Source organism: Oreochromis aureus, linkage group 23, assembly GCF_013358895.1.
Source record: "Oreochromis aureus strain Israel breed Guangdong linkage group 23, ZZ_aureus, whole genome shotgun sequence".
NCBI classification, from domain to species: domain Eukaryota; kingdom Metazoa; phylum Chordata; class Actinopteri; order Cichliformes; family Cichlidae; genus Oreochromis; species Oreochromis aureus.
Window position 1 is genome coordinate 12,591,180 of NC_052963.1, and position 17,261 is coordinate 12,608,440.

At 37.2% G+C, this 17,261-nt stretch overlaps 2 protein-coding genes across 3 annotated transcripts; both read left to right on the plus strand.

Moving 5' to 3' along the window:
* Positions 1 to 1,926: 1,926 nt before the first annotated feature.
* Positions 1,927 to 5,658, plus strand: LOC116319213 (interferon-induced protein 44-like). The gene is made up of 9 exons (XM_039607257.1): positions 1,927 to 2,016; positions 2,165 to 2,209; positions 2,575 to 2,595; positions 3,332 to 3,365; positions 3,769 to 3,970; positions 4,343 to 4,495; positions 4,592 to 4,763; positions 4,859 to 4,959; positions 5,164 to 5,658. Exons 2-9 carry the CDS (start codon positions 2,182 to 2,184, stop codon positions 5,338 to 5,340), a joined length of 888 nt encoding a protein of 295 aa, XP_039463191.1. The 5' UTR covers positions 1,927 to 2,016; positions 2,165 to 2,181; the 3' UTR covers positions 5,341 to 5,658.
* A 6,408-nt stretch (positions 5,659 to 12,066) lies between these two features.
* Positions 12,067 to 17,058, plus strand: LOC116319207 (interferon-induced protein 44-like). 2 transcript variants are annotated; one of them, XM_031738471.2, is made up of 10 exons: positions 12,067 to 12,129; positions 12,300 to 12,335; positions 12,673 to 12,705; positions 13,511 to 13,544; positions 15,327 to 15,522; positions 15,763 to 15,915; positions 15,996 to 16,167; positions 16,267 to 16,367; positions 16,531 to 16,725; positions 16,845 to 17,058. In XM_031738471.2, the coding sequence occupies exons 2-9, from the start codon at positions 12,320 to 12,322 to the stop codon at positions 16,708 to 16,710; spliced, it is 885 nt and encodes a 294-aa protein (XP_031594331.1). In that variant the 5' UTR covers positions 12,067 to 12,129; positions 12,300 to 12,319; the 3' UTR covers positions 16,711 to 16,725; positions 16,845 to 17,058. The 2 variants fall into 2 exon arrangements, with proteins under 2 accessions (XP_031594331.1, XP_031594330.1); XM_031738470.2 differs by having other exon boundaries at positions 16,531 to 17,058.
* Positions 17,059 to 17,261: the final 203 nt, after the last annotated feature.

Genomic DNA, 17,261 nt, shown 5'->3' on the forward strand with positions numbered 1-17,261 from the left:
AGACGATTATGAGTAATTTTCTCTCTAATGGTTAAAATTCTGTTTGTGAAGAAGTTCTCATGAAGTCATTACTAGTTAACATTAAAAGAATGGTTGGCTCAACAGTGCTCTGACTTTTTGTCAGCCTGGCTAGAGTTCTGAAGAGAAACCTGGGACTGTTCTTATTTCCTCAATAATGAATAGTAAAATGTTCTAGCTTCACGGAGGGCTTTCTTATAAGGCAGCAAACTATTTCTTCAGGCTAAATGATGATCATCTAAATTTGTGATACGCCATTCCCTCTCCAGCTTATGAGTTGTCAGCTTAAAGTGCGTGTTTGAGAAATATACCTGGGAGCCAAGTACTTCTGATTTGAAACTCTCTTTTTCAAAGGGGCTAAAGTATAAGTACAAGATAAGTACAAGAAATACAAGATAACTGACCTCTGTTGAAGTAGCGTTCAGGTAGCTGCTTTGTGTTGGTACAAGGCATGAAATACAAAATCAGGGAAACACAGGAGCCAAGAATAGTTTTGCGCTCCTTGCTCTGTGTTCCCAAGTTTATGTACTAGGGAAAACTACGCAGTGCATAAACTTGGGAAATTGGAGCAAGGAGCGCAAAACTAGTGAAGAAGAAATCCACTAACAAAACACTGCAGACATGTAGTGTGAGTTGCAAAGAAGAAATTGTTGCGTTCCAAGAGGAACAATTACATCAAAAAATACAAGATTTTGTTATTTAAACAAGGGGTTTGAGTGATTTGTCTTCCCCCAGTGGCTTTACAGTGCTAGAAATGTGTCTGTTTGCAAGGAAAAACAAGAACATTTAATATGAGATAGGGCCGAGAAATTCTAAAGAAGGTGTTACCTTTCTTTTTTATGTTCGAGTTTTGTTATATCTGTTTGCAGTCTTGGTTCAAACATAGCTTAACTCCATGGTTTTGTTAGCCACTTCTATAGGGTTGTGTCTGCAGCTGCAATAAGCCTTGTTTTCATTTGTATTGTGTTCTTAATGTTAAGCACTTTAGTCAGAACTTCAAAGCACCATATAAATAAAGTGGGCTTGGTGTATCTCTGCTCGTGAATGTGTGTCCTGTACTACCTGTAGAACAAGCTGGCTGGAATTCAGTGACCTATAAACAACTATTTAGATATTTCTTTCACTTTTCATTAGTGAAAGACCTACATTTAAAATAAGTCATTGTATTAAACATGGTAATTATTTGTTGTAGCCATTAACTACAGCATGTCTTTAAAGCTGTAATGGTTTGGGGGAATTAGAACCATTAATACAAAAGTAACCCAAAGCAGGGACCCCATGTGGAAACAGCTGAGGCAGACAAACAGTACAACATGATAAAGGACTAAGAAAAACTCAGAGCTTAAACTCAGACTCAGAGACACAGCTGGAGAAAACAAGGCACGGGTCAACAGAATCAATGAATGAGCAAGAGGGGACTAAACTGCTGAACATAATAGCTGTTCAGCACTTTGTTTGAAAGTGCTTTATAAATAAAGTTATAATTATTATTATTATTATTACTATTATTATTGTAAAGTACATAAGACGAGACACTGTCAAAATAAAACAGGAAGCCTACTCACTGACTAAGATACAAACTGGACAGACCAAAGTAAAAACTAAGACAAAAACTGACTAAACATGGGAAACCTAAAAGAAACACAGACTAGGCACAGGGAACATACAGCAGAAGACCACTATGAATACTAAATCCCAACAGAGTGGAGGTAAAAAGGCTAAAACTGGAAAAGCTGGGTAAAATCCCAGGATTATGATAAAAGCAAGTTTTTGATTTTAAGAAATAGATGTTAGATGTTGACGCATACAAACTAAGAAGCTATGCAGCTACAAATAGATTAGACTGCCATCAGACAGAGAGAATAACAGAAGTCACATGGCTCAAAGAGAAAGTGAAACAGCATTTATAAATCCAAACTCATACTGGAAAGTCACGCAAATTCATCAGCTGAAACAAACCCAAGACACACCAACATCACAGCACAATTGGATATTCAGGTATGGTAACACTGTGTTAATGATTCAATGGAAGAAATCCAGTTATTAAATTATTACATTGACTGATCAGATGTGTCAAGTTAAACGAAGACTTTAAAGAATTTACTGTTTTTTAATTTACTGTCTTTTCTGTTTATTTCACAATTAGTTGATGACAAAAAAAACATGGAGAAAATTAAAAATATCTTTTGGGGTAAGCAGTTTTTTTTTCATATCATATTCATTGTTGGTGGTTTTCTTGCCACCCTTTGCCATATATATTTTCATACTTGTGAAGCCCTCAAGGCTTTCACATGTAATATTGAGCTACAGGAATAAAACTAGCTTGACTTGACTTAACAGTTTAGAAATAATGAAATGCTGCAGACTCGAGTGATCTTGATCTGAATTTGTTATAGATGTTAAATTATTTTATAGTGGAACAGTTACCATGATGTCCTTTGATTTGAAAGTGGCAAAAAGTAACATTTCATTTGACTTGAAGAAAAAAATAATAACTGCCCAGAATATGCAAAAGTGTTGCTAACATGTTTTTACTTTGTCAAACTTCAATTGCAGGAAATCGTTCATCATCTTCTCGTAAGATATTTAAATTATGATACAAAATTATTTAGTCCTAAAGACAAAACTTGAGGCTTTTACACACTGGACAAGTAAAATCTGTGCAAATATTTCCTGGGTAACAAATATTTTTCGGACTCATCTGTTCTTTATGCAGCTGTTCACACTGACCGTTTGAGCTGAAGAATTCCAGGAAGTTTTTTTAAAAAACGTTTCAGTAATGGAACTTTAGATGAAGTGGGATTGATTAGAGGCAGAGCAACTTTACTGAAATCCCGGGTAAACAGTGGAATTCATTCTTTGTCCTATTTTTCGAATCCAAATACCTAACTCACATGGCACTCGCACTGAATACACAGATGGAAATAGTCACGTGATATTATTTATCTTGGACACACAGTTACACGATGATCTGGTTCAGTCGGCTCTGTGAAATGATCTCCTGCCTCCTCAGATCTGGTCCCAACTCTGCCAACTACACCTCAAACTGCCCCACTGACATCCTGAACTATGTACGAACACACAGTTTCAGCTCCTGGATCCAACCGTTAAATTCTTCCTGCTGCTGTTTTGCCTACTTTTCTCAGCTCGGCATTGTTTGTCGTCGGCTTCATTTTTAGTTTTCACAGTCCGTTTGTTGAGGAGGAATTTTCCTCAAAAATGCAACGTGTTCAGTGTGTAACAGCCTTAACACATAATGATGTGTAATTGCCCTTCCAGTTTGACTCATACAATTAACATTTTCACTTTACAGTGTTAGACGTAGAAGCAAGGAGCATACCATGGGGGTGAGTATTAAGGGTGTGGTTCCTTAGAGATGTGTACTTAAATTATTAACAATAACCCTTTAATTTTTACCAATGCTGTGCTAATCCCAGAGTCACAATTTTTATATCAAAAAATGGATCTCTTTGTTTGATCATTGTGTTAACGTATGTTTAATGTTCAGATTCTTAGTTTAAAACCATCTGTGGGTGTCACACTAGTTTCACATGGTGATGCAGAAATCCTTACTTGGTAATTTCATACTGCTAAAGTTGAGGGTAATAGAAAACAAATGTCAGTCTGTCTCAGTAATACACCCCTTGAAGGGTTTTGTTTGTTTATTGTTTTAATTTATGTTTGTTCATATTACTGTTGTATAATGTTAAACTGTAAGTGCACACTAAATCCTATTGTAATTTTCTGAAGGGACAGTGAAAGAGAGCGAGACCTGCAGCTTGTCAGAGATTACAAGCCTCACAAAGATGTCCAGCATCTCAGAATTCTGCTTTATGGACCACCAGGTGCTGGAAAGTCCAGCTTCATCAACTCTGTCGACAGTACTTTAAGAGGCAAAATCGCAACTCGAGCTTTGGCAGCGGCAAACTCTGGTGACAGTTTCACCATTGCAGTATGTATGAGGATGTATCTATTCTTATCACAATTGCTATTAGATGCATGCATGAAAACACACTCATTTCCTTTGAAGTTTTTTTTAGGACTACAGGGGTGCACTGCAGTGTTAACTGCTCTTTAGACATTGAACTATAAGTGAAATGGTAAATGGCCTGTATTTGTATAGTGCTTTACTTGGTCCCTAAGGACCCCAAAGCGCTTTTACACATTCAGTCATCCACCCATTCACACACACATTCACACACTGGTGATGGCAAGCTACATTGTAGTATGTAAGCTACAAGTAGTATGTAAATTATTCAGAAAACTGTTCTCTGAGAACTTTAGTACATGGCACTGTAACAGCTAAACATTTTGTTATTTACAGTGCACAACATATAAAATTCAGAGAGAAAAGCCAGAAACGTTTTACTCTTTTGTCTTCACTGACACCATGGGCCTTGAGAGGAGCGCTAAGGGAGGAATTCATGTGGAAGACATCAAACTTGCCATGAATGGACATGTAAAAGAAGGTTACAGGGTATGAAATCTTTATTCAGATGCTTGTACACAGTCTGATACATAAACTGTATCATGCAAAAAGGTTCCAGTGATTTTGATTTTTTTTCTTCCCCAGTTCAATCCCAAATGTCCCTTATCTGAAACGGATCCTAACTACAGAAGCTCCTCCACTTTAGATGACAAAGCCCACATTCTGGTTTTAGTCATTCGTGCTGACTCAGTGAGCATAATCGATGATATAACTGTGAGGAAGATGAAAGATGTCAGAGCAGCAGCTCGTGACAAAGGTGAGAGCAGATGTTGTTCTACATGTATGATGTCACAATTTGAAATACTCGAAAAACATGGGATAAAATGATTGCATTGGTTTCTGTATTGGCAGGGATCCCACAAATAGCTCTCATCACTAGAATTGATGAAGCCTGTCCTGAAGTCAAAAAAGACATAAAGAACGCCTACAGGAGCAAGTATTTGAATCAGCTGGTATGTTCCAGGAAGTAACTTTCATGCATTTGTAGACAGTTTACACATGAATGTAACATCTGTAATTCAGCTGTACATTTTAGTATATTTGTACAGAAACCTCAGCTGGAATCAGTACAAATAATTCAATATGTAATTTATAATTATGTCACTGCTGCAACAATACGATTTCAGTTTTTAAAATGTAATATTGTTTAAACTTAGATGCAAACAGCAAGCATGAACCTGGGTATTCCACTGAACTGCATCTTCCTCGTGAAGAACTACCACACAGAGATTGAGACGGATAACGATGTGGATTCACTGATACTGAGTGTACTGAAAAAGATCATTGACTATGGAGAGGACTACCTGAATGACCAGAATGATCCTGACCTGTAATCAGTGTGTGAGGAGGATAGAAAATGAAAATGTTCAGTTACTCTTCAGGTGATTTTGCTTTGCTATCATTACAATCACAGTCACGCAAAGAGTTAATTTAATCAGAAACGCTATCATACAGTTTTTTGTCTTGTTCTTATTTCCAACCTTTACAGGAAATTAATACATGTATTTTTTGCTATTTATATTTAAAATGTTAACTGTAGGAAAAATGACACATATGCCTGTAACCTGTTGTCTGGTGTGTAATTCAAATAAATAATTTCAATCCTCGATGTAAGACTGTCCTCTGTGAATCAGTGATTTCTTGTTTCCAGAACTGTAATTAAATCTGTTCACTTAAAATAATGAAGATGAACCAGAGAGTGTGTGTTTATTCGTGAACTACATTTTAAATAATGACAAAACATTGAGAATGTTAGCAGTTAATGATATTTCAGGAATTTTATAACTCCAGTGTGTTCAGTTAAGTAATTTCACAAAAAATAATCAGAATACATAACACATAAAGTTATTTTCAGCTCATCATTTCATTTTTAAGGTTTGCTTTTAAGTCACATTTATTTTCTAAAGCCATCCTTAATGTAATGTGTTAGCTGGCTCTAGCCCTCTGACCCTGAGTTGGATAAGCAGAAGAGAATAGATGGATGGATCTTTTATGACTGAGGTTATAAACCCATACAAGCATCCAGATATACAAGTCCAAATCAGGTTAATCTTTCATCCTTCAAAGTTTACTTTCTAAGCTGATGGTCGATTGGAACAGGCATAGCGCTACCTCTTAACAAGTGAAATGTAACTAAAATATCAAATGTATGACTTGTTGAAAAGCCAATCAATTTAAGAGTTACTCCTCTCTGTATTCAGACATTATTGTTGGTGATGAGACCCACAACTGTTGTGTCATCTGCAAACTTGATGATGTGATTTAAGCTGCACTGTGCAGTACAGTCGTGTGTTAGCAGGGTGAACAGCAGTGGACTAAGCACACAGCCCTGCGGCGATCCTGTACTCAGTCTGTGGAGGTTTTATTTCATATAGAGACAAACTGGGGTCTGTCAGTTAGGAAGTCCAAGATCCAATTGCAGAGAGTGGTGTTTAAGACAAAGGATCTAAAAATCACCCAAAACACATCAAATCTGAGTAGGATGTTTTGGGGGGGTTTTTTATAATCTTTTTTTTACTGTAAAAGATTTGCAATTAATACATTGTCATATTTGTGAAGCCAGCTGGGCTTTATGTGTAATATTGAGCTAAAAAAACAAAACTAGCTTACTTGACAAACAGTTTTGAAATAATAAGGGAATTCTGGACACTTATAAATCTTTGCAAAATTATTTTATAATGGAATAGTTATCATAATTAACTTAGATTTGAAAGTGGCTAATTTAACATTTCATTTGATGTGAGGAAAAAATCAAATTACTTCCTACATTGTCTTTTTTGCATGTACACCCCCCCCGTCCACCTGCAGGAAATCCCTCAGTAAGTCCTGCTTCACCTCTTTGTAAGATGTTTAAAATATGGTACAAAATATTTAATCATGAAGACAAAATTAAAGGCTTTTGCACACTGGACGCGTAAAATCCGTGCAAATAATCCTGCGCAAAGAATATTTTACTGACTTATCTATTCTTTATGCAGCTGTTCACACTAACTGTTCGAGCTGAAGAATTCCAGGAAGTTTGGAAAAAAAGTTTCTGTAATGGAACTTTGGGCGAGGTGGGATTGATTAGAGGCAGAGCAACTTTACTGAAATCCTGGGTAAAATGCGGCATTTAAAAAAAAAAAAACATTAACCAAGATTAGTCGACTTTTTCGGATTCGATTAAAAAGATCTGACCAACCAGGCCACTGCATTTGGCAGCTCACATGGCACCCATACTGAATACACAACTATGGAAATGGTCTCGTGATACTATTTACCTTTGACACACAGTTAAAAGATGCTCTGGTTCAGTCGGCTCTGTGAAATGATTTCCTGCCTCCTCAGATCTGGTCCCAACTCTGTCAACAACACCTCAAACTGCCCCACTGACATCCTGAACTATTTACGATCACACAGCTTCAGCTCCTGGATGCAACCATGAAATTCTCCCTGCTGCTGTTTTCTTAGGTTCTTACTTTTCTCAGCTCGTCATCGTTTGACGTTGACTTCATGTTTAGTTTTCACAGTGCGTTTATTGAGGAGGAATTTTCCTCAAAAACGCAATATGTTCAGTGTGTAACAGCCTTGACAGATAATATTTAAAAAATATTAATTTAAAATGTTACCCTTCCAGTGTGACTCATACAATTAACATTTTCACTTTACAGTGTTAGAGGTAGAAGAGAGGAGCATACCATGGGGATGAGTATTAAGGGTGTGGTTCCTTAGAGAGGTGTACTAGAATTATTAAGACTAACCCTTTAATTTCACCAACTCTCTGTTAATCCTAGAGTCACAATTTTATATTACCTGTGTTTGTTTGTTGTGTTATTTCCTGTTTGTTCATAACCTTGTTGTGTAAACTCTAAGTGGTAAATTCTATTGCAAATTTCTTTATGAACTGCGGAAGAGCGAGACCTGAAGCTGAGCCAAAATTGTAGCTCGAGCTTTGGCAGCAACAGCCTCAGGTGACAGATTCACCATTGCAGTAAGTAAGCCCCGAGGACGCATTTCTTATTATTACAGTTGCTGTTAGAGGCTTGCATGAAAAACACATTTAATACAAGATTTTCTAGAACTACAGGAGTGCAATGCAGTGTTAAATGCTTTGTAGATGAACTATAAGTAAATTTACAGTACAGGACATCTCAAACTCAGAAAGAAATGCTAGGAACGTGAGATGTTGGTTGGATACTGTACACAAATATGTCTGGCTTTCCAACCATAGTCAGACTGTTACTCATGAAACCGGTAAGTTTACCTTCTCAGCTTTGTGTTAAATTGTTTCTATTCAAAATAAGTTCAGCCAGGCTGATACTTTGTTACTACTGCCAGTGTGAGAGTCGCAACATTGTTGCAGTAAACAGTGTAATAACATTGCTTTACAGACTGTTTCAGTTAATGTAATGAGTTGATTGTTGTTATTGTGTAGAGCTTGTTGTCTGTTGTAATAACTACTGTAATATCTACGCTTTTCTTTGCAAACAACCACATATGTGAACCCACGTCTCACATGTATTTAAGTGTATTCTTTCATCTACTAGAGGGCAGTGTCGATATAACAATGACAATTTCATCACATTTAACTATGATTGTGGGTTTATACCATATTGTATTATCTGCCTCTGTTTCACAGTTAAGATGATATTTTCTTGTTTTGTTTTTTTACCTGAATGATTGAAAGAGTTCTTTAACTAATTTTTATTTATATTTTGTTTATATTACTATGTCGTACTTATAAGAATTTCATATTTCTACTTGCCAGTGATGGTGTGTGCCTAAAGTGTGGCAGTGATAAATACAGTTCTCCATTACCGTGTCATTATATTATGTCTCTGACCGTACATTATTACAATGGGACAGCACTGAACCACGTTCCAGAGATAATGGGTTATATTGCATCTGCTATAACATGAATCAAAAGCATGTTGGGTGATTCCCTGATAAATGTTTTCTGCTTCCATTTATATTATATCCTTATATGAAAAATTAATGTATTAAGAAAACCTTACCAACGTGTAGTGTAAGTTGCCAAGTTGAAGAATATGTTGAGTTCTAGAGACACAAATACATCTTTAGATGGCAAATCTTTGAAGCTAGAATTTAAGCATGTGTATAGCATGTGATTTCCCCCCCAGTAACTTTAGTGTTTGAAATGTGTTGGATTGTTTGCAACAAAAATTAAGGACATTTAAAATGAGATACTGCTGAGAAACTCTAAAGAGGCTTATAACAGATATAACACAACTATTTTATAGCTGTGTTATATCTTTTTGCAGTTTTATTTTAAAAAAAAAAAAGTTGGCAGGTTTTGTAAGCTGCCAAATGCTTCCATAGGGCTGTGTCTCTGCAACTGCAATAAGCCTCATATTTGTTGTTTAATACTTTAGATGCTGTTGTTGATTTTCCACAGACTGCAATGAATCTTTATTTGAAGCATGTGAAAACTTTTCAAATGTCTTTGTGGATAAGGTGGCTAATATGAGAACTCAGATATTACCCTATGCCATTTACCCATCATCCTCTGTTCCCTGCGCTGCTGCCTTTTATCAGTTTATTAAGCCTGTGACTTTACCTTTTTATATGAGGTTGTTGGTCAACAGAAGTCCTCAGGTTCCCCCACAGATGCAGTCCCACCCTGACTATTTAAAAGAGGTGATTTCTGCTTTGGGGCCAGTTCTTGTTAGTAACAGCAGCTGGTCCTTGACTGTAACCCCAAAAGACTGTAGGCTTATGTGCAGCACTTTGTGACTCTGTCTAGAAAGGTGCTATATAAATACAATTTTATTGTCATTATTTTGTTTTATAACGCAACCTCTAATTAGAAAGGCCAGCCTGGCTCCCACCATGCTGTCCAATTTTAGAGCAATCTCCAAGCTACCTTATTTCAAACATTTTGGGGAAAAAAAAGAGTCTATACTATATATTATAATATGTTTTTAAGGGATTTTAGTCTGGTTTAAAAAATTTTCATAGGACAGAACCTGTACTACTAAGGGTGTTTAATGACATTCTTTTAGCTACAGGCGGTTGGAATGATGTGATCCTAGTTTTACTAGATTAATAGCCTTTGCTACAGAGGGTCACATTGTTCTGATATTTTGTTTGGAACATTTTGCACGTATTAATGGCACTACCCTGAATTGGTGTAAGTCCTGCCTGGCTGAAAGAACATTTTGTAGTTTTAAGTCATCATGTTCTCCTTGTCATGTTGAATACCTCAGGGCTCAATCCTTGGGCCCCTGCTGTTTTTATTAAATCTTCTTCCCCTGTGCTCCGTGTTTAAAAAGCACAAATGTGCTTCCCACTTTTATGCTGGTAACAGTCAGGTGTATATGCCCGTTAAACTAGAAAAACCTTAAATGTCTTGATAAAGTAAAAGTTGGATGGCCCTCATGGTCTTCGGTCCTGATATTACTGGTGGGTCTCCTCCTTTAGATCTGGGCCCTCTTACACAATACAAAACATTTTGTCACTAACCTGGGTGTCAAAATGGACAGTGATTTTAACCTAGATAAGCAATTCAGTGCTGTGGTGAAAGCCAGTGTTTTCTTTTTTATTTACCGTAGACAATTGGTCACACACAGTCTTCTAGACTTCACGTTAACATTTTGTAGTTTGTTTTTAAGTCTTTAAATGACCTTGCCCCACTCTCTGAGCTCTTACAGGTGCACTCATCCTCCTAGTCACAAACGTCAGCTAAGTTGTGGAATTCTCTGCCTTTGCATATTACACATGCTTCTGCACTGACGTTTTTTAAGTAACTATTTAAAGCCCACCTTCTTTCATTGGCCACAGTGAGAGAGTTGACTTTTAATTTTTGTTCAATTATTATTAATGAATTTGAATTTCTATTGTGAGCTTAATGATGAGCATTTTAGCCAGCACATTGTTTTAAAGCACTTTATAAAAAGTGCTTTGAAACAAGGAACAGCTAGACTTGGCTGGGCTTTGCGTGTCTCTGCTAATGAATGTGTGTCCTGTACTACCTGTAGAACAAGTTGGCGCAGTGGCTGGATTTCACTGATGTATAAACAACTCACGCTCACCTACTTCTTTCACTTTCAGAAAGACCTACATTTAAAAACAGTCATTGTATTCAACTTGGTAATTATTTGTTATAGTCATGAACTACAACATGTCTATGAAGCTATCCTTGTTTAGGGGGGATTAGTAGCAATGGACATATGACACCGATGCTCCAATACAAGCCTCCAACTCCAACTGGTATTTTCCTTGAACCACTGCTTCAAAGCTTACTTCAATGCCGGAGGGCAGACAAACAAACACTTGGCCTGTGATGTCTCCTCACGTCTACTCATGTCTGAATCACGTGACTGCTTGAAGCAATCGATACTGCTACATGAGATTCTTTGAAACGCCTTATTCCCGTGTGAATGTGTGTTTTCGAAAGCTGGAGAAGTTGCTAGCAAGAAAATAAAAAACAAACCAATGTAAAAAAAAATTGTGATTAAAAATCTTTAAATCTCAGTCCCATGTAAGATTAGTCACACCCCGCTTTAGTTACACAAGCACACCCTACCATCCCAGCACATCCTGTTTCCAACTGCTTCCAGCTGCTACAATGCAACTGTTTTTGTTGTATTTGTATCAAATACAACAAAGTGTCCGGCAGCCTCGCCTCTGTCAGTGCGCCCCAGGGCAGCTGTGGCTACAATATAGCTTGCCATCACCCTGTGTGAATGACTGAATGTAGTGCAAAGCACTTTGGGGTCCTTAGGGACTATGTAAAGTGCTATACAAATACAGGCCATTTACCATTTTACAGCGCAAGCAGCAAATCCAGGTGGCTGAAAAAAACAGGAGACAAAATCACTGAGGCAGACAAACAGTACAACATGACAGAGAACTAAAGAAAACTGAGGGTTTAAATGCACTCGAGGTAATCAGGGGAAAAGACACAAGGTGCAGGTGAACAGAATCATTTAACTTTACCTACAAGTTAAGAAGCTATGTAGCTACAACTAGAGTAGACTGCCATCCGATAGAAAGAATAATAGAAGTCACATGACCCAAAGAGAAAGTGAAACAACAATTTAAAATCCAAACTCATACATCATCTACATCAGTGTGAACAACAACCAAGACACACCAACTTCACAGCCAAATTGGACATTCAGGTATGGTAACATTGTGTTAATAATCCAATGCAGGAAATCCAGTTATTAAATTATTAAATTTAGCGGATTAAGTCATCTCACATTTGGTTCAGATGTGTCAAGTTAAAATAATTTAATTTCAAGAAGAATTTAAAGAGTTTACTTTTCTTTTCCGTTTGTTTTATTTACAGGTAGTTGGTAACAAAAAGTCATGAAACTTTTTCAGTGTAAGTCATTATTCGTGACTTTCTTCTTCCTTCTTTTTCTTTGTTGATTTGCCCTTAACACGGTTTGTTCAGCCCTCGGGGATTTAATATGTAACATTGAGCTACACAAATAAAACTGGCTTGACTTAACAAATAGTTTTGAAATGAGGAAATGCTGCAGACTCCAGTGATCTTGATCTGAATTTGTTGCAAAATTATTTTACAACAGAACAGTTACCATAATGTCCTTTGATTTGAAAGTGGCAAACATTTCATTTGACTGGAAAATCCAATATAACTGAACTGAATATATAAAGTGTTGCTAACATGTTTGTAAATTGTCATATTTTAATTGCAGTTAAACGCCCAGCACGTCCCGTTTCACCTCCTCGTAAGATATTTAAAATATGATACAAAATTCAAACCTGAAGACAAAACAAGAGGCTTTTACACACCGGACGCGTAAAATCTGTGCAAATGTTTCCTAGTTTACAAATATTTTTCGGACTCATCTGTTCTTTATGCAGCTGTTCACACTGACCGTTTGAGCTGCAGAACTCCAAGAAGTTTAGAAAAAAAAACTTTCAGTAGTTGAACTTTGGGCAAGGTGAGATTGATTAGAGGCAGAGCCACGTTACTGAAACCCCGAATAAATCGCTGCATTCTTTTTTTCAGACCAAGCGATTCTTCTGATTTCTTGAATCCAAATAAAGAAGATCTGAACAACAAACCCACTGCGTTTGGCAGCTCTTAACTCACATGGCACTCGTACTGAAAACACAACCAGATGGAAATAGTCACGTGATATTATTTACATCAGACACACAGTTACACGATGCTTTGGTTCAGTCGGCTCTGTAAAATGATTTCCTGCCTCCTGAGATCTGGTCCCAACTCTGCCAACAACACCTCAAACTGCCCCACTGACATCCTGAACTATGTACGAACACACAGCTTCAGCTCCTGGATCCAACCATTCTCCCTGCTGCTGTTTTCTTAGGTTCTTACTTTTCTCAGCTCGGCATCGTTTGACGTCGGCTTCATTTTTAGTTTTTACAGTCCGTTTATTGAGGAGGAATTTTCCTCAAAAGCGCAACGCGTTCAGTGTGTAACAGCCTTAACACATGATGATGCGTGACTAATTTAAAACGTTGCCCTTCCAGTGTGACTCATACAATTTACATTTCACTTTACAGTGTTAGAGGAAGACGAGAGGAGCATACCATGGAGGTGAGTATTAAGGGTGTGGTTCCTTAGAGAGGTGTACTAGAATTATTAAAAAATAACTCTTTCATTTCACCAACTCTGTGTTAATCCCAGAGTCACAATTTTTATATCACGAAATTGATCTGTTTCGACCTGTTATAACAGCAGTCTGGTGAGGAAGGAGCGGCTAACAGGTCCACCGAGCATGTTGTTGTGGGAGCTGAATAACTCGAGGCCAGTCAGTTAAATCGAACAAAAGACCTTTATTTGACATTAGCAACATAAGACCATACAGGCCAGGTCTCCACGGCTCTACTCCGCCCGTACATACATGTGGGGGGATGCGTATGCGTCGGTACCAGCCCGTTACGTCGGAATGGTTTCTCTCGGAACAGACACACTAGCAGCATGAAACGTCTGCCACTATACTCACACACACTAGGAGACTCCCCCAACTACTACAATAATAATAATTTTCATGCTTTTACATGGTGATGCAGAAATTCTCATCTTATTTTTTTACAATTATAGATGCTTTAAGGCTTTCTACACCCTCACTACACATTTTATACACTTTTCTCAGACAGGCATGAACATTTTCACACTTTTCTCTCTTGTTTAAACACTCTCAAAGTTCAAACCTTCATAGAAAAATAAGTCCAGTATTATAGAATGAAACCAAAGATCAAACCCTGTTTTCAGGTCCAGAACATGGGAATAGAGTAGCTGCGAGAGAATTCAACATTAATGAATCAATGGTACAGAAGTAGAGGAAGCAAGAAGATTGAGTTGAGTAAAGTTTGACTTATCTGTTTTGTTTCGCACCTTATAATCTGGTGTGACTTATGGTCCGAAAAATACATTAACTTCTACCTTCCTTTGTCCAGAAGTCCAACTTTTTATGCGATGGTAGCATCGTACTCTGCCTTTTGGGTGCTACCACAGGTGCCTTTGACAGTGCGAAACATTTCGTTGACAATGTTGGAGAGAAAACTTACAAACATACAGTACAGCACTTCAGAGTCACACTGCTAGCGATCGAAGATTTATGTAAATTTGGCAAGCTGAATGCATTCTGTACTGGGACGACACACGGGACCAGATTGATTGACAATGGTCTAAGCCAATCAGTTCACAGAACACAATACGTTGTAAACAAACAAACAAAAAAAGCATGCAAAATTGCACAAAAACGAAAAGGTGAACCGCGTTATAGCACGGGACCACTGTAGCAGAAAACAGATTAGAACACTGTATGGTTTATTTGGATATTTATCACAGAGAATCCATCAATAAAATTAATAAAGCTTTGACAAAGCTTATGTGATTTAGAGGTTTGCCATTAGATGTTAATGTCAGAACAGATTGCAGCAGATAATGTGTAAATGTATCAATACAAAGATTTAATCCTCCACTGAAGAAAAGTGTTAGCAGAGAAATGTGTTGAATTATGATTTCAAAAGATTAATCATTTTCATTATAGATCAACAGCACCTTTTGCTCTTATGTCTCCAATAGTCAGGTCTATGAGCTAGATGACATGTCAAATGCCCCTTTTATATAGCATCACACACTTTGGCAAAAAGCCCGAGTTATCAATAATAGCCACCATCACAATGCTAATTTTCTCTGACTCTGGTTTTTGGTATTATCAGACAAGACAATTCAAACCTGACTATGTCAGTCTGGCTTGGTTGTACACCCCTCAAGTGTTTTGTTTGTTTTATTATTTTGTGTGTGTTCATAACACTGTTGTGTAAACTGTAAGTGTAAACTGAATCCTATTGTAATTTTCTAAATGAACAGTGAAAGAGAGCGAGACCTGCAACTTGTCAGAGATTACAAGCCTCACAAAGATGTCCAACATCTCAGAATTATGCTTTATGGACCACCAGGTGCTGGAAAGTCCAGCTTCATCAACTCTGTGGACAGTACTTTAAGAGGCAAAATCGCAGCTCGAGCTTTGGCAGCGGCAGCCTTTGGTGTCAGTTTCACTAATGCAGTATGTATGAGGATGTATCTATTCTTATCATAGTTGCTGTTAGAGGCTTGCATGAAAACACACTCATTTCCTTTGAGGTTTTCTAGGACTACAGGAGCGCACTGCAGTGGTAACTGCTTTGTACACAATAAACTATAAAAAGAGTGAAAAAAGTCCGTACAACTAGTGTGTAAATTATTCAGAAAACTGTTTAGGGTCTTTAGTATATGACATTATAAACACTATTTTTTACATTCACAGTACAGGACATATAAAATTCATAAAGGAAATCCAGAAAATGTTTATGCTTTTGCATTCAATGACACCATGGGGCTTGAGAGGGGCACTGAGAGAGGAATTCTTGTGGAAGACATCAAACTTGCCATGAGTGGACATGTAAAAGAAGGTTACAGGGTATGACATCTTTATTCAGACGCAATCTGTTAAACAGTATCATGCAAAAAGGTTTAAGTGATTTTGCTTTTTTTCCCCAGTTCAACCCCAAATGTCCCTTGTTTGAAACGGATCCTGACTACAACAGTTCTCCTACTTTAGATGACAAAGTCCACATTCTGGTTTTAGTCATTCCAGCCGACAAACTGAGCATAATCGATGATGAAACCCGGAGGAAGATGAAAGAAGTCAGACTAGCAGCTCGTGACAAAGGTGAGAGCAGATGTTGTTTTAAGTGCATTTATTATGTCTTAATTTCAAATACTCGAAAAACATGAGATAAAATGATTGCATTGGTTTCTGTATTGGCAGGGATCCCACAAATAGCTGTCATCACTAGAATTGATGAAGCCTGTCCTGAAGTCAAAAAAGACATACAGAACGCCTACAAGAGCAAGCACTTGAATAAGCTGGTATGTTCAAAGAAGTAACATTCACGAGCTTGTAGACAGTTTACACATGAATGCAACATCTGTAAATCAGCTGTACATTTTAGTATATTTTTAGAGAAACCTCAGCTGGAATCAGTACAAATAATTCAAGGTTTTTTTTAAATGTAATATTGTATAAACTTAGATGGACACAGTGAACGTGGACCTGGGTATTCCACTGAACTGCATCTTCCTCGTGAAGAACTACCACAAAGAAATCGAGACGAATGACAACATGGATTCACTGATACTGTGTGCACTGAAAAAAGTCATTGACTATGGAGAGGACTTCCTGAATGACCAGAATGATCCAGATGATGTGTGAGGGGGACAGAAAAGGGTGATTTTGCTTCACCGGCATTACAATCACAGCCACACAAACAGTTGATTTCACTAGAAACTTTATCAAACTGATTATTGTTTTGTTCTTATTTTATTTAACTTTTTGTTCTTTTGCAGATTAAATCCAAATAAACTTCAAAGAAAACCAATACATGTACTTTTTGTTATTTACTGTATGAAAAATGACAGCTATATACCTGTAACCTGTTGCCTCCTGTGTAACTCAAATAACTGATTTCAAGTCTCGATGTAAGACTGTCCTCTCTGAGTAAGTGATTTCTTGTTTCCAGAATTGTAATTAAATCTGTTCACTTAAAGTAATGACGACTGACCAGAGAGTGTGTGTTTATTCGTTCATTATATTTATTATACTGACATAACATTGGTAATGTTGGCAATTAATGATATTTTAGGAGCTCTCCCACCTTTCAAACTTCATCATTTTCATTTTCAACATATTCTTTTAATTCACATTTCCACCATCCTTAATAATGCGTGTTAGATCTGCAATAAGCTGGTGACCTGTCCATGTTG